We start from the raw sequence: 23,467 nt of genomic DNA, 5'->3' as shown, positions 1-23,467 counted from the left end.
TAGGAATCTAGCCATCTCCTGCCACTGTAGGATCATTACATACAATATAAAGCACAGCGGTTTGTCCACTCTAGTTTTGGATGTCCCAAGAAAAGAAATGTCCATCATTTGCTTAGGAAACTATACAAAACACACTAATCCATTTTGCTGCCTGGAAAAAATTTCCTGACAGCTTGAATATTTTTTTCTTAATTTCATCCCATTATGTCTTGTTATAACCTCTTGTGCTGGTGGAGTTTAAACATCTGACAGTCAGAATTGCAACAGAACAGCAAGTTGAAGAGCAGAGCACTGTCTTTACAATCAGAAGAGCTTTCTAAGAAAGGAGATGACTTTTCTAAAATAGCAGTTATGGTGCTTCCTGGCTGCTGTCCAAATTTAAGATGCACAAGTTGTTTTCATTTCATAAAGCTGTATTGCTCATATATCAGAGCAGCATTATGCTACAAACTCTCAGCACAAGAGGCTGCCATATAACTTGAGAAAAATTATGCCATCTGCTTGAATCAGCAATCTGATATTTTAATTTTCTTCTTTAAAGTTTTCCTACTGACAGAACTTTTTTTTTTTTTTTCTTTTGCTGCTACAGAAGAATTACTGGCAAATTAACAAATTTTCAACAGTGCAAGAACTGAGTTTAGTATTACTGGTATGTACGGGGCTAAAATATCACTCTCAGCAAAGACATCTATTAATGCCTATCTTTTCTTTTCCATGTTTAAGAAGAGGCTGTCTAAGGAATTGTTTAACAACTTTTCTAAGGAGAACCTAGCTCTCAGGTTTGTTTGTCCAAGAAAATATGACTTCACTTCTTGTTAGCAAACTAGATTTCTGAAAATACTGAACTGCATTGTGAGTAGTTCTCATATTCTTGTTATGTATGTGCCTATGTCCTCATGGTTCAGCTATTAGCCCTGTTTCATGGAGAAAGATTTCTACACATTTCTCCACACTGCCCCTATAAACATGGCATTGTCGCATGGGCAAGGGACATTCCCACCTGAGAGGGGAGGGATAGAGCACCCACCTGCTTATTCGCTGTGCTTTATCACTAACCAGGTGCACAGCCACAGGGTGTTTTCTGTGATGGAACCTTCTCTCAGACACAAAGAAGGGAAGAAACTCAAGTCAAAACAAACCATGGAGAAGGCTCAAGAGAGGTCCAAGCTAGGATGTTGTTGCTGATTCTCCTCGCTGACTGAAAACACCCCTTGACACCAGGCAGAACGCAGGCTCCTAGGTATGATGTTGCTATACCTCCCTTCTTGGCAAGATACTAAACTTCTCTCTGGTTGATAATGATGGGTGCATTAATTGACCAGCATGACTAACTGAAGTCTGAAAATGAACACACTCCCCACCTGCCTCAGTTTCCTCATAAAGCCTCAGTGAAACAGAATTACCTTTCTCTGTACAACTCAAATTTTAAACAAAGTTAGGTCTCACCTCTCACTAAAACCTGTATCCCACCTGCCCATGTATTAGGCACCTACCCCAGCTCAGGCTAGTAGGTGGTGCTGGAAAAGCACTACAAAATGACCAGTGTTCAGCATTAAGTTCTCTGCATTTCTACCTGCCTGAGAAACATTACTCCCTAGTTTTAATCTCTTGTTTGATTATGCTACCAGGCAAGTGAACACAACTGTGTAGGTTTGGCTGCTTCACTACACAGCCTTGCATACATGTTCACATTTGCTGTGACCATAGAAACTGAACTGTTTGTAATCACATTTCACTAGCAACCACCATCTTCAGCACAGCACCCTTCCACTGCACACCCCTTATTTGCTCATATTGAAGAAGAGCATTTTAGTTGCAGATTATTTGAAATACACTCTGATAATGGCTGCAATGCCCCCACCACAGGCTTTCATTTTTGCCTTTAGCAAAAGAAACCAATATGCCTTGTGGCATTTTATTTGGTGGTTGCATTTGCCTCAGGTACAGGGGTGAAGGCACCAGGCGAAGGATTGCTGTTTGGTAATAGTTCCTGCCTGACTCACAGAAAACCATCCCCATGGATTTCCTGATCACCCATGTGCTGTTCTATCAGGAATAGTTGAGTCCCACAACATCAGAGCCAATAGTCATTGCCACCTCAAGGCTGTTCCAGATTTATGGAAATTAATCTATTGTAAATAAATGCGTAAATAAGGTAACTTTAGATTAAGAACAATCTATACTGGGTGAGACCGAAGCTTGCTGGGAGGTACCAAGAGTTGTGAGGCACCTCAAACTACCTACCCTACACATGAGAAACCCTTGTCTGTGCCTCTTGGGGGGTCAGCTCCCCAACTCCACTGGCCATAAGCTACACAAGCACTGCTCTCAAGACCTTGCAGGCCCTGCTGTCAATCTATGGGTTAGCAACTGGCACACCCCAGCCCACAAGCCCTCTGCATGTCGCCTTGGAGTATCCAGCTGCTGATCCACTGGACACTCACAGCATTCACAGATTCACTGCTTCCAAAAAACCAAAACACCACAGCTTAACGGTTTCACCTCAGATCACTGCTCCACGTAACACACAGCACTTAGATACGTTTATAGTGAAATCAAGTATAAATTTATTTAACACAAAAATTCAAGTAGTACACGTAGAAGTATTGGAAACAAATGGTTTGTTTAGAGATTCAATGGGGCCCTAAAAATCTAAGCTGAGAGTGTCTGAAACAAGAGGACAAGTGACTGGGATGTAAGGTTAGCCTGCTATTTGCTTAGCAGGAGGTGCCCCAAGAGTCCATAGGGTTTGCCGCATTTGACCATCTGTATGGGAGACAGATCTGAGGTCCCCTGGATCGCCTTAGAGATTCCTGGGAGGGTGGCACTGAGGCAACAGGGGAACTAGTGGCTGAACACGTGCAGAGGTTCAGGAAGGATTTAAAATCCCTGATGGGGATTAGTGAGGTTTTACTGCTCTAAGGCCAGGCAGCTCAGAAAGAATGGTATGATCTCAATACCTGTGATTGATCATTTGATGTGGGTGATTTGGTTCTGGTGTTACTTCCTATAAATAACCACAAAATGCACAATTCATGGGAAGAGGCTTCTGAGGTGGTAGAAAGAGTTAACAATGTTACCTGCAATATACCAAGGCCCCACAGCGGGGTTACACCTCCAACTGTGCAAATCAACAGGTTAAAAGTACACCACAATCGTGAAGCCATTGTAAACAAGATTTGCTGTGCAGATGAGGACTGTGAGACAGCCCCTCTTACTGATTTGGTGACTGAATGCCACAATGATACCAGACTAGAGAGCACAGGGAGGGGAGGGATAGCTCAGTGGTTTGAGCATTGGCCTGCTAAACCCAGGGTTGTGAGTTCAATCCTTCAGGGGGCCACTTAGGGATCTGGGGCAAAATCAGTACTTGGTCCTGCTAATGAAGGCAGGGGGCTGGACTCAACGACCTTTCAAGGTCCCTTTCAGCTCTAGGAGACAGGATATCTCCATTAATTTATTTATTTATTTACTGATTTATATGAAGGGTTAAACCTAACTGAAAAGGCAAATATGGTCATGCTGCAAAATCACCGACAGGTATTTTCCAGCAGGCCAGGCCTGACTCACAAAATGGTCCAAAAGATTAACACTGTCAGACCACAGCCAGTGTCCAGCAGAGCATACCAGACAACTGGCAAAATGCAGGAGCAAATTTGCAAGGAGGAAGCAAGCATGCTAGACATGGGAATAGTTACAGAGTCAAACAACAATCCCTGGGCTTCTCCAGTTGTTATGGTCCCCAAAAAAGCTTAATGCTGTCACAAGTTCCTGGGGCCTACCCTATGCCCAGAATCAATGACATGCTGGACATTTTAGGCAGGGCAAAATTACCAAGGACCCTGGATTTAAAAAAAGGCAAATCCCCTTAGACAGTGAAGCACAGAAAAAAAAATTCACCTTCATAACCAATTCAGAACTTTGTGAGTTTGAAGTGTTACCTTTTAAGTTAATTAATGTAGAAGCCACATTTCAGAGGCTCGTTAATCAAGTGTTGGCCAGGTTACAGGGCTTTGCTCATGCCTCCATAAACGATATTGTAATATTCAGCCATTCCTGGCAAGATCATAAGGATGATGTGGGAACTGTGCTGAAGAGACGCAAAGATGCTGGTCTTGAAGCAAAAGTGACAAAATGTAAGATGGGGAGGCCAAAAGTCCCTTATTTAGGCTACTGGGTAGAAGAGGGATAGATTTGTTCGGATCCTTTAAAAGCGGAGTCCATTGTTAACTGGCCCGTACCTTGAACCAAAAAGCAAGCTCAGTCTTTTATAGGTTTGGCAAATTATTAATGCTGGCTTGTGGAAGGTTTCAGCGACATTATGTCTGCAAGTACAGACCTTTGCAAAAACAGACAGCCTGACAAGGCGGTTTGGACTGCAGCCTGTCAAGAAGGCTTTGATAAAGTGAAAAGAATTTCATTAGAGAAACTGGTTCAAGCCAGTCCTAGCTTTGATAAGATGGCTGAACTCTGCACAGACACATCCAATACAGGTTTGGGAGCTGTGTTAATGCAAGTGGGTCAAGGCAATAAAAAGCATCCTATAGCTCAGGTAAAAAAAATGATCCCCTTCCTCACACTGAAGAAAATGTTCTGTCACACAAAGATAATGTTATGCAATTGTGTGGGCAGTCAGGCAGCTAAGGCCTTACCTATTCCACAGGAAGTCCAGAGTCCTAACAGACCACAGTCCATTGGCATGGTTTCACAGAACAAAAGGTACCAACTCCAGACTGCTACGTTGGAGAGTGCTCCAAGAATGTGATATGGAAATTGTACATATGAAGGGAAGGAAAATGTGGTGGCACATACACTGACCAGGCAGTTGGGCAGGAGCTAACCCTACAGCACCAATGTAAGGGAGAAGGTATGACCCAGGGACACCTTGGTGCTAACTGGCAGATGGCACAGGGTTTCACATGGATCCCCTAGGTCAGATATTTGCATAATAGTTCACCAGAGGTGACATACCTCAGACGTGTTCCTTTCAGGCAGAAGGTAACAGACACCCATCTCCCTGTCTGGCCACTTGTGCATTGGGATGCCTCATAGTGGAGGTCTATTTGCATACTGAGCCACAAGCAAAAGAAGAGATTTCAAAATCTACAACAGAGGAATCTACAGGAATAAGAAAACAGGTGTGTGTGTGGGGGGGGGGGGGGGGGGGGGGGGGGGGGCTCCGTGGAAAAAAAAAAAAAAAATGGGGCGTGTATCTTGGCGTACAAAGTGACACGCTGGGTCCTTCAGCAAAAAGGCCAGCTGACAGCATTCTTGTCTCATGAAAAGAGGGTCACAGCCAGCCGGCTGAAAAGTGATGCAAGGATTTGGGGAGAACAATATTGGTTAGACATGGGAGTATCTTGTTAATGAAGTCTAAGCTCTAGAATGTATGATTTTATTTTATACGTAATCATTTTTTGCCAATACTTCTACTTGCTACTACTTGAATATTATGCTTTATTAAATAAACTTATACTTGACTTTACTATAAACATATCTAAGTGCTAGATATCTAAGTGCTGTATGTTAAGCGGAGAAGTGATCTGAGGTGGAACTGGGGTGTACCGTTTCTTCAGAAGCAACAAATCTGTGAATATCACCAGCGTCCACTGGAACAGACGGGACACACGGGCTGGGGTGTGCCAACTGCTAACGTAATGTGACAGCAGGGCCTGTAAAGCCTAGAGGGAAGTGCTTGTGTTGCCCGTGGAGTTGGGAAGCTGACACATGGCAGGCACAGACAAGGCTTCATCACGCTAAGGGCACGCAACAGCAAGGTGCCTCACAACCCTGAGTACCATCAGCAAGTATCATGGTGACTACTGTTTCCCTTGTTAGTAAACGCACAATCAAATGCTGGTCCATGCCTGGGAAATGACAGAAATAAATATGACGTGTCCCCTTTGATATGAGATCTTAGAAAAAAAGACTTTAGCCAAGCTAAAAAAATTCCTCAAACTCCATAAAGATGTTTTTCTTCCCAAAAGGAGCCCCTGTGGAAGGTCTGAAACCCCAGTCTAATTTTCTGTAATTACCCCTGGTGCAGGCCTGCCATTGGAGTCTCCCTCAAGGGAAAGAGCTTTGGGTAGACAATGGTAAACATGGGCTGGCTGCAACGGTGACAGTGTCCCAGAGGGCAGTGCAGTAATTCCAAGAGACTTTTAGGTAATGAGATTGGAGTCAGGAAGCTGAAATCTAGGGAAGAAAAGAAACATAAGTTAAGATCCTGGATTGTAACAAAACAAATTCATGATAAGGTTCAACATAGTAAACATGTTCCATAACCCCTTGGTGTACGAAATATCTCACTAATCCTCTCGGTAACATCTAGCCATGTCAAAGAAGTAGTAAACTAAAGCCAATTATTTGCAAATAAGATGAAGCCCATAATGGTACTTGCAATGTAAATAAGGGAAGTTAACAGAAAACTGCAGGCATAGGATTAATCAGCCCCAAACAGCTAGATGAAGGTGCTGTTGCTCAAGGAAATACAAAAAACACCCTCAAAAACAGCAAATACTACAAGCAGTAAAACATTTCTAAACAGAGGCATTGGCTGACTCAAGCAAAACTTAGAATTAAAATGTGGAGGATTTAGTTAAGTGTGAGTCATTAAATTAGATCTATTAACCAAAGCGAGGTTCCCTGTCCTAATCAGTGGCTATTCAACAGTCAACAATACAAGATTCTAGGAAGGAAGTCAGTATCAATTTCTTTACATAATTCAATAAATAACCACCCCGCAGCACAGAACAGTTTATACGAACCCCAAACAATTAATCATCCAGCAATTCAAAATTGCCAACTATAATCAAAGCCATACCCACAGCCATCTCCGAAAGACGCAGCAAATACACAGCCTTATTAGTTTGCCCCACAGGTCAACAGATCTCGCTCTTCTATACCCAAGAGGCTCCAGCGCCCCCATTTGCTACAGCTGTGGGAAGTGTGATTTCTCAGTTGGGCAGGCCCCAGGCCACTTAGGACTTTCACAAGTCAAAGCCAACATCTGAAACTCCAACAGAAAACAAAGAGGCAGCCAGTGCTGCACACTAGTATAGGTGTTAACAGATCAAGATGAGGGGCAGAATTTAATAAATAGATTTCTAGAATTTGCACCGTACTCAGTTTCCAAATCAATGTAAAGTGTAACCCCATGTACAGTGCAATCCAGGAGGCTAATTTTGAGGTGACAGAGGCCTGGATAACAGAAGCATGGTCTGCATCTAACAGAAGGGGGTCACAACTTGCTGACCAGGCAAAGATCGAGGAAAGCCAGCCTGGTCACTGCTGTAATACGATTTTGTAACACTAGCTGAGGAGCTAACACCACCCTTGAAATTGCAAACACGAGCAACCAATAGTGGACCTAAAAAGGTGATATTACCTCTGCCACATCCTCCATCTCCTTCCCACAACACATTTCATCCCTGTCTGGATTGACCTTTACTAGTTTGCCCTTGACCATGCCCCAGTCTCAACCAGATTTTGACTGTCACCCAAGGTGTTGCCCATCGCCTTTAATAATGGTTACTATAACCAGACTAGAAAGATACAAAATAAACCGTAGTGCAGAAATTTGAGGATAGGGAAGATACTTAAAATCGGTGACTCCTCATCTCTCAAGCACTGGCCAAAGCCATAATGCTTGCAACCTTACACAAGTTTTCCTGCACCCTGCCAACACACTTCATATTGATTGTGCAACACTACCCTGCCTTTCTAAACTAAAACCTTGCTTGTGACAGTCTTGCCACACTGTGTGGTGGTTGTGACATGGATAAATCTTTATGAGAAAAGAGATAAGATTACAATCATCTGTGATTTAAAGATCTGAATTCTGCTTTCCAGAGGAGAGAAGTTAATAATCCCTTTTGCCCAAAATCCCCAGCCTGTCTTCCAAAAGAGATTAGAATTTCACCCATGCACGCGCGTACACAGAAAATTGCACCCTGTGCTGTATGATCACTGTACTGTTATAATCTTGGTATTTGAACAACTCCTTGTTTTTTCCCCTAAGTAACAGAAATCAGAAACACACAACCTCTAACAGGTCATTAATTCATCCCCCCAGCACTGCAGAATTGTTTCCTCCAATATAGTTTCCTGTGTTTGGCCCACTCTTAACATGTGGCTTCCATCACTGGCCTAAATAAATAAAAATGTTTGGGGCAGAGAGAAGTCCAAGCAGCAGACTGTCAGCTCTTCACTGTACACTTTTTCTTGGCAAAAGGAACTACTTCAATGGTTATGATTCACGACAATAATTCCAGTCCAAGCTTTTCCCTGATTAGCCTTTTTACATACATCTCCTTCCATGGTTCACAAATTCCCAAAGCACTGAATATGATAGATCCACAACATTCCCCAATCTAACAAAGTCTGAACCCCCAAATTACTCTTAAATATTGGTATCTCATGTGGTAGTATGATGTATAACCAGGGGAGCCATGGGCCAGTTTTCAACAAAGAGTGTGAACTGGAGCAGAACGAAAGCAGCTCAGCTGTCATGCTGTACTGAAATGGCCAACGGCTGCTAACATTTCTTCTGCCTTATGTATAACAAGTCTGCCAGTTTAGGAGCATGCTGCCTGGCAAGGAGTTGCATTGTTGGACAATGCATCTAATCTTGCCTCGGGAATAATAATTTCTCCCTCTTCTATCCCATTAAAGTCAGTTTCTTCTCCACTGCAGACTGTGAAAAGCCTGCATCCTTTTACATTGTTCTCCCCCCCCCACTCCAAATTCTAACCACCACTTTATCTTTGGAGCCCAACGTTTAGCAATGTCTTTTGGGCCAAAACATTTTTGTTGATCACTTAAATGTAATTTGCTGGAATAGACATTTTAAAACACTGATGTTTCCAAAGCACTTTGAAGAGCTCTATAAATGCTACTGTCACCTCTGAAAAGACCATGCATTTGCTGGGTCTTGTCAAGCTCTGAAGGATGTGAATAGACAATTAAAGTACCTTTTAAAAACCTGTAGTAGGTGTTATAGAGTGTCCTCATGGCTAGCTCTTGCAAAGGCAGCACATGATCGGTCTCTGTCCCTATAGACTTCACCTCTGCTGGGAGGAACACAGTTAATTGTCCCGATGAAAAGGAGAGCAGCTTCACCTCTGAAACCTGAATAGGGGAGCCACAGCTGGAGGAATACAAACCATTCAGAATGCAGTTAGCCAGAACAAAAGTAACCAATGGGGAAACAATATGCAATCAGCTCAAAGTGCACTTTACACTGTTCTACAGAACACTGCCTTCCTAGAATAAGAGCTCACTCTTATACACAGTGTGCGTTTCAGATTGAAATGAATTTAGTACACAGTCTCACTGCCTGTAACAGGCTAGATGTGGCCCATTTGGAGGTCTTTACTAATCAAGTAATACCCAATACCTAGAAAAAATGAGAACAGAGCCAAAAGGTGAACCAAGAACATTGACTAACAAAGTCTAGTGTCCCTAGCTTTGCCTCAGAGTCCCTCTTGTTTAGCCAGACACTAAATGAACTGTACAAATTGTTTTTTACTATTACAAAATATTTTACTAATGGGTCAATGTCTTACCTGACAATTGGGTTTCTGTGCTTTGAACCAACCAGCTCAGAATGATAATGGATTTCCCACTCACAACCCGTCAGGCAAAATATAGCCATAAGGCATTTAGTGCTTTAAGTGCCACTGAATGCTGCTTTCCCCCTCCCAGAGTCCCCCCTGAAAAGACGTTGGTGAAAATGAGAAGATAACCCAGCAAAATCAGCAAATTCTGCCCTTTCCAGCCCAAGTTCAGAAGAAGGGGGGTTCTCGGGATCAGTGGATCCAAACAGAGCAGTTTAGTTTGTTGGTAAAAAATAATAATAATAAAAAAAAATCCCTACTTGATTTCTGCTGCAGTCTATCCAGACTATTAAAAAGCCAGGAACGACACAAACAAATTGGTATTGTTTATAACAACTCAAAAATTGGAAGCAAAAGAGCAGCCTTGTTAAGGTCAGATCTAACAAACAGAACAAGAAAAGGGGCAAAATAACTGAATTGTCAACTTTTCCAGGTATTGAGACCAGGTAAAGAAACCAGATCCTAATAGACCTGAAAAAAGAAAAGGAAAGGAAAAAAAAAAACTCCACGTCCTAAATAACAAGGAACTTCAATTCCACGGGACAGTGGATGAAAACCTCAGGAGAACTGATGAATGGAACGCAGCATGAAGCAGCAGACTGACAAACCTCTCTACCGACTTCAGTCAATATTTATTCTTCCTTACAAAGTATTGATGGGGCGGAGGAAAGTCAGGAAATAAAAAATCAAATGTATCATGTCAGGCCTCAACAACCTGTGCCTACAATACAGGATCTTTCAGTAAATACAAAGGAAGGGAAATGTTCTGGTGTGAGGAATTGAATTTAGCTGATCAATCCCCTATTAACCTCAATAGATAACACAGGTAAAATGCACTGAATACTTACTTCAATATCAACTGAGCCTCACATCTACCTTATGGCCTAGGTTATTAATAGCCACCTCTCCATCCCCCAAAGTTGCAAAATAGAATGGTAGCATGTTTAAGGGGATAACTGTATAAATTGCTGCCAGGATGTGTCAGGAGGAAAAATACTGCCCTAAGAATAATAACTGGTTATTAATAGGCATGAAGGATGCACAAAAAATGCCATGATGTAAGAAAGAGAAAAAATACCATCCCCCTTCTCGCATATAGTGATCCTCTGTGTGGCTAGGAAAAACTAAAACTCCATGTTAAAAGTGGAGTTGCAGAACACTTTAGTAAATAAACCACAGGAGTAAAACTATGATCATATACATTCAGAAGGAATGACAGGCTCAAAACAGTAAATCGATCAGTGGAAGACAAGTGGAAGAACAGCAAATCCAATCCAGGGAAAGTGAAAACAAAAATTTCAAGTGCTGAGATCATCACATATATAAAGGTGATATTTCAGCCAGCCTGACAACAGAATTCATGGATTCATTACTTGAGCAATGTAATTTACATTTTATTTTCAGAGTCTTAGCTTTAAATTAACAACAAGTCATCAGTTTTCCTGTCCAGACAGTGACCAGATAAAGCATTAAACAACCATATCTTCATCTCAGGCCTCTAATCCGTTTACCTGACCAGTAAAGACCTTACACCAGCCACTAATGCTTACTATTGCAAAGGACACAGAAATGCTTTCCATTCAGTACATCAACTCTACTTGAGCACGTTGTTCCTTATACCGTTAACAGTTACCCTATAGAAGAGGAGATGAGAGTGCTACCAGCAAGTGGAGTTTCTTTTATGTTAGATTTTTTCCCCCTAAATAGGTGTATTTTAAGTTATATCAAAGATGTCTATAGAGCAGGGATCGGCAACCTTTGGCACACAGCCCGCCAGAGTAAGCACCCTGACGGGACAGGGACGGTTTGTTTACCTGCCGCGTCTGCAGGTTCGGCCGATCGCGGCTCCCACTGGCCGCGGTTCGCCGCTCCAGACCAATGGGGTCTGCGGGAAGTGGCGGCCAGCACATCCCTCAGCCCGCGCCGCTTCCCGCAGCCCCCATTGGCCCGGAGCGGCGAACCACGGCCAGTGACAGCCACAATCAGCCGAACATGCTGACGCGGCAGGTAAATAAAGTGGCCCGGCCCGCCAGGGTGCTTACCCTGGCGGGCTGCGTGCCAAAGGTTGCCAATCCCTGCTATAGAGTATGGAGAGGTGCCTTTTATTAGTATGTACAAATCCATACTAATTAGTATGTAGCTATCCCTTGGGGGAGGGATAGCTCAGTGGTTTGAGCATTGGCCTGCTAAACCCAGGGTTGTGAGTTCAGTTCTTGAGGGAGCCACTTAGGAATCTGGGGCAAAATCAGTACTTGGTCCTGTTAGTGAAGGCAGGGGGCTGGACTTGATGACCTTTCAGGGTCCCTTCCAGTTCTATGAGATAGGTATATCCTATTTTGCTTACTAAAAAAGAGTACCAGTAGATTCTGTCATAAAATGATTACCTTTCACATAAGGAATCTGAAAAAATGTGCAGCTCCTGTTAATTTAGCATCTTTTTAGAAATAACCCTGAAAGTGCAGCAATAGTTTTGTTCTTAATTCGCAAATATAAATGCTATCTTTGTTTTGGCGGAAGGGACAGAAATTTATTCACAAAGATGAAATCTGGCTAAGTGGCAGGGGGAAGCATTTTATCAAGTCAAATTGCTTGGACTGACCACTTCTGTTATGACCGATATTGGGGAGACCAGAAGATCAGCTGTACCCAAATGCAGCCCATATAGTGCTAAAATGTGGTCTGTGGCTGCCCTCTTTCTGTAATGGTGAGGACAAAGCTGATCAGCTGAATCGGTTTTTGTTGCTGGTAATAATTTTAAAAAGTTGTTATATTTTTATTCATGTATTAAAGAAAGTACAAGTACTCCCACACACCACGATGTGGCTTTGTTTCCCCACATGCCTTAATGGAGCGCTATGAGGGTTAGTTAGTTAATGTCTATGCAATGCTCTGAACGTGTACAGCTTTGTCTACAAGACTTATGACATTTTCCGTTGTAGCTACTACTGGTGTGGCTGCACCAGTGGCGGCAACAGTGGAAGTGTAGTCAAGGAACTACTGGATACTGCCATTTTAGCCATCTCATCTAGACCTGCTGTATTCAATTGTGCTTAGAATGCCAACGGCTAACATAAAATCTGATTAGGATATGAAAATGAAGATATAGTAAATGAGGAGGAACACTAGCAGACATCTTTTAAAAGGGACTAAGTCAAATGAAAATCTGGTTTATGCAGACAGTTGTAAAATAAGATGACGCGCCATGCCACTGAAAAAATTAGCATAAGGTTAGTTTTAGATACAAACATTTTAACAGATTAAAATGGAGAATTAAAGATACAGTGAAAGGCAAAGATGGGGTACAAAATGACTGAAAATAAACAGACCTGTTTGATCAAACCTGTTAGCACACTTTTAGATATTACCATTTGTATTTTCCCCAAAAAACAAACAAACAAACAAACAAAAAAACCCCAATATAATTGTTTTTCTTAACTTTTAATTCACTCTAACATCTTGTTTACAATTTATTCAGCTTTATGACAAAGCAAAACAAACACTTAAAGTAGATATACAAGCACTTCATTTATTGAAGGATAAGGTCAGTAAAATTTATGATCAGCACAGAGTGACCCCACCTGGCAATAGTAAATTGTGATACAACTGCAAAATACTTATACATCACAGGAATAAACAAGAATATGAGCGCTGGCTATCAGGAAAACGTTAAAAATTCTCAGATGTGTAATAGTTAACATACTTAAACAAGGCATGGGTTATAAATGTGGAGTTTATAATTAATAGTTGAGAGGAATAGCAGTGTGATTTTATAATGAGAAGATACTGGGGCATGTACTCCTCTCACCTCTTTTGCACCAGCATAACTACATTAATTTCAGTGGAGCTACTCCTGATTTAAGCTAGTATAAGGGTATGTCTATACTTACCCGCTGGTTCGGCGGCAAGCAATCGATCTTCTGGGATCAATTTATTGCGTCTTGTCTAGACGCGATAAATCGATCCCGGAAGTGCTCGCCGTTGATGCCGGTAATCCTGCTCTGCAAGAGGAGTAGGCGGAGTCGACGGGGGAGCCTGCCTGCCGCGTGTGGACCCGCAGTAAGTACCTTTAAGTTCGAACTAAGATACTTCGACTTCAGCTACGTTATCACGTAGCTGAAGTTGCGTATCTTAGTTCGAACTGGGGGCTTAGTGTGGACCAGCCCTAAGTCAGAGAAGAAACAGGCAAGTGTCCTGGAAAGCACAGTTTCTCCTCACATCAAACTCACAAACATAAGATAGCTTAGGATATTTTTAAATATACAAAAGTTGGATTGCAATTTGTAGAAAAGTATTTAGTCACTTACTGAGTGCCAAGCACTATAAATAGTTGCTACAGGGATGTTATGAGAATATGAATAAGAGGAAAGCCCTCGTGAAATTCTATTCAGATATGGTCCATTCTAGGCAAAGGTCTGAGAACCCACTGACTTGTCCAGTGCTGCAATGTATGGGATGCAAACACTGTAAGAGATGTTTACTTATTAAAGATCATTGAAACATATTTAAAAAACACAGAATATACCTATTGGTCTTGATTTTGGAAACGCATGTTTCAATGAAGCCTACATTTTGGGCCAAATTTAAACACGATCTTCAGCTTCATGCCCTACATTATCAGTAAATGTTTCCTACAAATATCTACAAATGCTCTGGCTGTTGTGGCTTAGAATGAAATATTAAATGTTCAGCAAATTAATGCAGAAGATTACAAAAGTAATATAGAACAGGCAGCCAAAGTAATGCCTTCAAAGTAACATCAGTCCTGAATGAATAACCCAAAATATAGTTCAGTTGTATCACACAGGCATATATTTATGGAGAGCGTTAGGAGATAAAGGTATGCAAGACATTAAGTTAATTCATGCTTACCCGCTGCAACCAATGACTTTATTATACAGATAAGAAGGGAGCCCTTTCAGGTGAATATTGTTATCCACATAAACATATTGCAGTTCTCGAGAACGACCTAAATCTGGGTTTTAGAAAACAAAAAGAGAAAGGAGAAAAATGAAGTAATGATAATTCCCAGCAGAAATAATTAAAATCAAAGTGAGTTGATTGGACTCTCTGTAAGTGAACATGAAATATTACTCTAGGTCAGTTTAATTTGACTAAATAAAATCTGTGGAGAAAGTATTTTTAAAAAGAACCTGGTACACACCAAAGTTACTCTAAAAATACCCAACCCCTTTCTAACATTTCTGTAAATCCCATTATGAAGGGAATGTCACTGTGAGAATGAATTTACTAATTCTGTCAATTTGAAAAGGCAAAATGATTCTTGGCTCACATCTATAGGTGACCTTTTAAAAACAGCAGGTCAAGTCCCCTGGAAGTATCAAGTGATGTAACTCCATTGAAGTCAGAGCGCCATCACTGTACAGAAACAGAATGTAGCCTACATGGGACAGTTCAAGATAATATAATTTAATGAAATTCATTATAAGTAATGCAAACTAGTGGCCACCTTTGACTTTTCAGGTGTTTACTGACATAAGGTGTAGGGCAGCTAACAGAACAGGAATTGTGTAGTTCTATACACATTGGGTTAAATTCAGTGCTGACTTACTATACACCCAGACAACCACATTAACATCACTAAAATTGCATGAGATGTAAGACAGGGCAGATTTTGCATGAATGAAGCAGAGTTTTGGCCACTGAAACAAAGTGGTTTGCATATTACACTAAAATTACAAAACAAAAAATTCAGATATTGACAGCTGATTATTATACTATAGAAAGTGTACATACAGGTTTCCAACTAAGAAAAAGCAAAACAACATTTCCTATGGCTATTAGTAAGCTGTCAATACACTTCAAGCATTGACTGTTACATCTTTTCATAAAAATAGTTGGGAGGCTGGCGGGATTGGCTGGTGAGGGATGTTTAGAAGAGCCAAATAAGTAGAGCATGGCTAAGCAATAAGTAACAGGAGAGAGATACGCTAAGAACCTACAAGTATTTAAGAGTATGAACACCAAGCATGGATAGGTTCGATTTAGTTTGGAACGTAAGAGTCCAAGAAAGAGAAAGTTAAAGGGAAAATTCAGGTTTCCAGGAAATAAAAAAATCCTGTCAGCAAGACATAGTCACTCGAGGAACAATCTGTTAAGGGAAAGTAGCGACTCATTAACCTGAGACACTTAAATCCAAACTGAACAAAACACTAAAAAATGTAGTCTAAGAAACAGTCCTGAACTGGCTGAGAAACTGATCACTTAGATCATCTAAAGTAGTCTAGCCCATCTCTAACTTTGATGACTTTCCAAATATTAAGCGTATATTCAACTGTAAATTCAATTAAAAGCACAATCAGTTATTTTAGAAAGTTTAAGAAGTAAAAATATTTTTTTTAAAACAAGCAACAGAAGGCTCCTATCTGAAGGTCTAACCACCTACAAAAGCATTTCTGCAGAAAAGGCTGAAATGCATTACTAAACTGAATATGCCTGTATGCCTCCAACATATTAATTATGGGTTTAAGCAGTACAGATTTAGAAATTAAGGAAGGTAAAGAAGCATTTGGATGAAAATGCATTGAATGAGCCAAGTGAAAGCTACACTATCCTAGACTAATTCTGACTGCTCATCTTCACCAACCAGCAATTATTTTGATTGGCATGAAAATATAAAAGGAAACCTCAGAGACTATGTTCTTCTGCCCATTTCATGAACACAACTAAAACACCGATACCAGAATACAAAGTGCAAACGTTCTCTATTATGTCTCATTCTGTTAGATAGGGTAGGAGCAATAAATTGTCTAAGATTTTTTGCCAGCCACTACAGTCAGGATGTTATATACATGTGTAATGTTTTATTTATGCATAGGTCTCTGGCCATCATTCAACTCTGATGAATCACAAGCTACCATTTTACTCATTTCTATTATAGTTTTCCTGATCCCACAAAGTGTTGAGTGTCCTCAGCTCCCGTTGACTTTAAAAAGAATCAAAGACACTAGAAACCTTGCAGGATTGCACCCCAAAAGGTATGCGCAGAGAAGATCAACCTGCTACAGACACAATCAAACACCATGGGAAAAAAAGATGAGATGGGGGAAAAAAGTGTCCTAAAATTCAACAAGCAAATGAGGATACAGTTTAATCTAAAAACGTAATCTCGCTGTATGCAGTTATGAATCAAGTATTATGAGAGAGGACAGTGTTAAGGTTTCTACATCTTTAAAAAAATCCTCTCACTTTGTAAGAATCAATTTGATTGTTCCTGAGTGGTATTTTTAAAAAACTGCTTAAAAGAAAGTAGTTATCCTTCAAGTAACAGTACATTCAAATATATAAAATATGGGCTAGGTGGTGGTCTAGTGACAGCACAGTACTGTTGACATTGGGCTGCCCTTTTGCAGGCATCTGCAAATGAAATCACCGCAAGGAACGCACAAACATCTGAAATACAGATAGGGGGAGAAAAAAAGGTAAGAGAGCATCTCAAACTGCCAAAGTAGCCCCACTAAATGACAGTGTTGAAGGGCTCCAAGTGGTGTCATGTTATGTCTTTCTCACCAAGGAATTTTGAAGGCTGGACCATTAGTGCTGGTGCTAGAAAGAAACCTAACAGATTCCCTTTGTGGAGTAAAAATGTCAGAGTGATTTGATTTAATACATTACTTTTACAAAGGGCCTGATCCTGCACCATTCTACACTATGGGAATTTTGCCTTAGACTTAAGTTGGACCATAATAGAGCTCCCAATACGCTTCGTTTGAAATGAAGTACTTGACTATCACAGGGCACCTTCTGTCCTGAAGAAATTCCTGCTAGGAAAGTTATGAGACACACACACAAATCCCTCTGCAGTATACAACCATCTTCACTTCCTGTCCTGAAATGCTGCGTGGTGCTGCTGTGCATTGCGAAAGAGCCTACACCTCAAATGGCTGTTGGCATTGGTTCAGCGTAGGTTGGCTACATATAGTTTGTTAAACGTTTTAGGATCCTTCTCCATAAAACAATATAAATGTAGGGTACAATGTAAAATATTGTAGCACTAGAACAGAGGCATCCAATAAAATATAAGCATACAGCACTTACTGCAGCACATCGAAAAGCTGAAAAAAATGTAGTCTCATGTTGTAGAATCCAGTTATACCAATGAGAATAGAAAACTGCGGGCTGCTGGGTGACTTGAATGTGTTACTGTTTATCCTACTGGTCTTGGGGAGAAGGGAAGAAAATTCAAAAGGTTCTTGTTTTTAAACTTATTTATATATAGACATATATGGGATGAAAATCAGGTTATGGTCTTTTAAAAAATACATTCTCCAGAGCTGCTGTTTTAAGCAACAAGCCTAAAAGGGAGCTGTGTTTAATTTCTCCCCTCTGTTTGGATGTTGCTATTTAGACTGTAAGCTCTTCGAGACAGGGACTGGGACTTCCCGAATGACTACAGTACTTCTGGGTGCTACATAAACGTCTCCATCTCAGTTTGGGCAAAACTCCTTAACTTTAAGCTCTCAAATCCCACAACAGTGCATGACTTTACATATTTCATGTTCTAATGAAACATATTACATTAATTACCATGCATCTCCTTCCAACTGCCAAAGATTAAAAAAAGTGTCAAACACCACCACAAACAAGATTTTAATTTTAGTAGTTACCAGTTTAAGAAGCTCATTCTACACCATACCCACTCGTTTTTATGTATTATCCCAGGCAATAAATATTGTTAAAAGCTTTTTGATAAACACACTTCTTTTGAACTCTATAAAATAAAGAAGCTGTCCATCTATGGAAAGGCTAAAGCTATAAAGAAAGTTTTCATGTGGCTTTTGCAAGCACTACACTGTGTCTAAAACATTTCCACTTTCCTCCTTCCAGACTCTCAGATCAAAGACCTTTCTTCTAGAAGTGACCAAATACTACAAGTCCTGAACAAACCCCAATTCTATTTTTATTTATTTATTTATTTATTTAACCTCAAGGCCCTGGCATATGCATTCCACATGGCTGAAGACCAAACAAAAGCTCGTGTGTCTGCACTGATGCTCTTTTAACCGTATTGTGAAAGCAAGCATACAGTAAAAGCATCTACTGTGGTAGAGGACCTTTGTTGAGTGTACACTGATAATTACTAGACCCATTTGCTTAAAGAAAAGCACATATAAACCCTGAAAAAAGTGATACAACACTGAGATTTTACTGTCATAATATCCAGATGTCACCAAACTCTAGATATAATGGTCCATAATTACTTTATTTAAATCATTTTATGAATCATGACAAATTGTTTTAATTGTAACAACAAAAAGCCAGACTCCAGTTTCTTGCAACGGAATTTTTGGTTTCAGAAGTTGTAGGATTTGCATTCGATACTTGGAGAATTTTTAAGTCCTGTTCACCTTCTTCAAACAAAGAGTAATATATAGCTCAGTAGTTTCATCTTCAATTCTAGAACACAATTCCTAAAGCCATTTACTGGAACAGAATGGAAAATCACCTGATCTACAAAGACAAGCAAAAGGAAGGTGCAGAGAGCTTGGTCAGGATATATAGGGCTACATAGTTGGACTCAGAAATACATTTCAGCATATTTTTAGAAAATTGTCAAGGGTGCCCAGAGCATTGGATGGGTACTCTTTTATTGCTTAGTATAAATTTAAATAGTGTCAGTACTGAGAAAACCGACCAATTTAAGAGTTATATTGGCATATGCAGGTATTTAAGTCTCCTTTGCAAGACCAAGTAAGTAATCCTGTTTTTGTTCAACTATCTGTTCAGGCATCTGGTTGAAAAGGGGGGAGTGGCATGGTATATTTACATTATATTGGGTCAATCTATTTAGCAAATAATATACTAATTCTGCATGGACACAAAACTTAAGAAGGGTGAATTTTAAAACCAAAAGAGAAAAAACACAACAGCACTCGCTTAGAGAGTATATCTACCCTGCATTACAACACAAGCACAGGACTATTACTGGGGTACATCTGGGAATGTCAGCCTATGAGTAGGCAGGTGCAGGTTTTCCTCAGACCGAACGGGGGTTTTGCAAGCAGTCACATTGGACATATCTATACTAGGAAAGGTTGACAACACCTGCACTGTCTACATTAATTGCAAATCATTAGTCAAAATGTGGTAACATTTTAAAAACACAATCAATTCTCTCAGACATGCCTAGTAAAAAAGCCCTCATCTGAGAATGAACAACTTGCCTCCTTCTCTAGTCAGTATAGATCAGCCAGTAGTCAGAAAGTAGCACATTAAACGTTGAAATTAGAAGTTCTAGAAAATGTTAGGGAATCAAACCACAGTTGGTTGAGTAGAGAAGATGAGGAGTTATCTGTAAACTGACAAATGAAAAGCCACATTCTAAGAACATAATTTGTTGGGGAAAAGTCAACAGGGTTTTTGTAGGGAAATCATGCCTCACGAATCTACTAGAATTCTTTGAGGGGGTCAACAAGCATGAGGACAAGGGGGATCCAGTGGATATAGTGTACTTCAGATTTTCAGAAAGCCTTTGATAAGTTCCTTCATGAAAAGCTCTTAAGCAAAGTAAGCTATCATGGGATAAGAGGGAAGGTCCTCTCAGGGATTGGTAACTAATTAAAAGATAGGAAACAAAGGGTAGGAATAAATGGTCAGTTTACAAGAATCGAGAGAGGTAAATAGTGGTGTCCCCCAAGGGTCTATACTGGGACCAGTCCTATTCAACATATTCATAAATGATCTGGATAAAGGGGTAAACAGTGAGGTGGCAAAATTTGCAGATGATACAAAACTATTCATCAATAATTTAGATCAGTGTTTCCCAAACTTGGGACGCCGCTTGTGTAGGGAAAGCCGCTGGCGAGCCGGTTTGTTTACCTGTCCCGTCCGCAGGTCAGGCTGATCGCGGCTCCCACTGGCCGCAGTTCGCCGCTCCAGGCCAATGGGAGCTGCTGGAAGTGGCGCGGGCCGAGGGACGTACTGGCTGCCGCTTCCAGCAGCTCCCATTGGCCTGGAGCGGCGAACCGCGGCCAGTGGGAGCCGCAATCGGCCGGACCTGCGGACGCGGCAGGTAAACAAACCAGCCCGGCCCCCCCAGGGGCTTTCCCTACACAAGCGGCGTCCCAAGTTTGGGAAACACTGATTTAGATAATGGTATAGAGTGTACACTTATAAAGTATGCAGATGATACCAAGCTGGAAGAGGTTGCAAGTGCTTTGGATGTCAGGATTAGAATTCAATATGATCTGAACAAACTGGAGAAATGGTCTGAAGTAAATAGGCTGAAATTCAATAAGGACAAATGCAAAGTGCTTCATTTAGGAAGGAATACTCAGTTGCACACATACAAAATGGGAAATGACTGCCTAGGAAGGAGTACTTAGGAAAGGGATCTGGGGGTCATAGTGGACCATAAGCTAAATATGAGTCAACAGTGTAACACTGTGGCAAAGAAAGCAAACATCCTTCTGGGATGTATTAGCAGGAGTGTTGTAAGCAAGTCACGATAAGTAATTCTTCCGCTACTCCACGCTGATTAGGCCTCAACTGGAGTACTGTGTCCAGTTCTGGGCGCCACATTTCAGGAAAGGTATGGACAAATTGGAGAAAGTCCAGAGAAGAGCAACAAAAATGATTAAAGGTCTAGAAAACATGACCTATGAGGAAAGATTGAAAAAATTGAGTTTGTTTAGTTTAGAGATGAGAAGACTGAGAGGGGACATAACAGGTTTCAAGTACATAAAAGGTTGTTACAAGGAGGAGGGAGAAAAATTGTTCTTCTTAATCTCTGAGGATAGAACAAGAAGCAATGGGCTTAAATTCCAGAAAGGGAGGTTTAGGTTGGACATTAGGAAAAACTTCCTAACTGTCAAGGTGGGTTAAGCACTGGAATAAATGTGGAATCTCCATCATTGGAGATTTTTAACAGCAGGTTAGACAAACACCTGTCAGGAATGGTCTAGATAATACTTAGTCCTGCCATGAGTGCAGGGGACTGGACTAGATGACCTCATGAGGTCCCTTCCAGTCCTATGATTCTACTCAAGATAGTCCAGTCCCAAGCACACTACGAAGAGCTACAAAAGGATCTCACAAAACTGGGTGACTGGGCAACAAAATGGCAGATGAAATTCAATGTTAATAAATGCAAAGTAATACACACTGGAAAATATAATCCCAACTATACATATAAAATGATGGGGTCTAAATTAGCTATTACCACTCAAGAAAGAGTGGTCATTGTGGATAGTTCTCTGAAAACATCTACTCAACGTGCAGCTGCAGTCAAAAAAGCAAAAAGAAAGTTGGGAATCATTAGGAAAGGGACAGATAATAAGACAGAAAACATCATATTGCCTCTATATAAATCCATGGTATGCCCACATCTTGACTACTACATGCAGATGTGGTCACCCCATTTCAAAAAAGATATATTGGAATTGGAAAAAGTTCAGAAAAGGGCAACAAAAATGATTATTGATATGGAACGGCTGCCATATGAGGAGAGATTAATAAGACTGGGACTTTTCACTTGGAATAGAGACGACTAAGGGTGGATATGATAGAGGTCTATAAAATCATGCCTGCTGTGGAGAAAGTAAATAAGGAAGTGTTATTTACTCCTTCTCATAACACAAGAACTAGGGGTCACCAAATGAAATTAATAGGCAGCAGATTTAAAACAAACAAACAAAGAAGTATTTTTTTCCACACGACACACAGTCAACCTGTGGAACTCCTTGCCAGAGGATGTTGTGAAGGCCAAGACTATAACAGGGTTCAAAAAAGAACTAGATAAGTTTATGGAGGATAGGTCCATCAATGGCTATTAGTCAGGATGGGCAGGGATGGTTTCCCCTAGCCTCTGTTTGCCAGAAGCTGGGAATGGATCATTTGATAATTACCTGTTCTGTTCATTCCCTCTGGGGCACCTGGCATTGGCCCCTGTCAGAAGACAGGATACTGGGCTATGTGGGCCTTTGGTATGATCCAGTATGGCCGTTCTTATGTTCTAAGAATCAAACTGAGTATCACTGATCACAACTAACTCCACATGCTGAGATTATCACCATGCCTTTACATGCTGTCTGCTGTGTGGTGTTCCAACAAAAACAAAAGGACAGATGGTTCAAGTAATCTAAACTAAGCAGGTCAAAGATGACAGCGAAAATACATTTTATTTCTATAATTTAAGTTGCTTATACCCCTCAGTTTTAATTCATTAAATCTTAAAATTGGGTATTTTTAAAACATTCATATAAAACGATGCTTAGTAACACCCACTATATATTTTCCAGTTGTGAAATGATTAAAGATGCAGATTTTATGCTGTATCCAAATTTTTAAGAGTATATAATTTAAAACATCCTTGGGTTATCCAGCACTGGCTACCTTATATAAAAATGCATAAATAAAGGGTTTAAGGAAAGAGAATTACGGGCCTTTATTCATTATTTCAAGTTGTGCAAGCAATTCATGCTAAGTCAAACTCTGAGGAGCCTGGGTATTCAGCACCATGAAATGCCCATGCTGGTCAACAGTCACCATTCAGATTTCCATATAAATATTATGTTGAAGACCTTATTTTTTAAATGTATTAATCATTCCCTTTCGCTTTCATGTATTTCTGAGGCACTTATCAAACACCCTGTTAGATAAGCACCATGTTCGATGTCACAAAATGTGCAACTGAAGTGGGCTGCAAGGCTGCACACAGAACACAGCCATCAGATATGAGAGCTGTAAAAAAACAAAAAACAAAAACAAACCACCAAAATTGTGCCTGTAAACTTTAAATATTTCAACATGTAATATTGACACACAAATGGACGTCTTTCCTAAAACGGCAGAAATAGTTTTTTTTGTTTTCAGTGATGCAATCCTCTTTTCCA

The 23,467-nt window shown here is 40.6% G+C and overlaps 1 protein-coding gene across 4 annotated transcripts in view; it reads right to left on the bottom strand.

Annotated features, from left to right (window-relative positions):
• Window positions 1-23,467, bottom strand: part of LRRC28 (leucine rich repeat containing 28) — a 61,061-nt gene that overhangs the window by 2,440 nt on the left and 35,154 nt on the right. For all 4 annotated transcript variants that reach the window (XM_026648355.2, XM_026648356.2, XM_026648358.2 and 1 more), the window contains 3 exons: window positions 14,487-14,589; window positions 8,973-9,148; window positions 6,036-6,195 (listed from right to left, as the gene is read on the bottom strand). In XM_026648355.2, the coding sequence (XP_026504140.1) occupies window positions 6,036-6,195; window positions 8,973-9,148; window positions 14,487-14,589 (439 nt within the window). The remainder of the gene's footprint in view (window positions 1-6,035; window positions 6,196-8,972; window positions 9,149-14,486; window positions 14,590-23,467) is intronic.

The sequence above is a fragment of the Terrapene carolina genome, unplaced genomic scaffold, assembly GCF_002925995.2.
Source record: "Terrapene carolina triunguis isolate 2854851 unplaced genomic scaffold, T_m_triunguis-2.0 Scaffold67, whole genome shotgun sequence".
NCBI classification, from domain to species: domain Eukaryota; kingdom Metazoa; phylum Chordata; order Testudines; family Emydidae; genus Terrapene; species Terrapene triunguis.
This window is presented reverse-complemented; position numbering and strand designations above follow the sequence as displayed.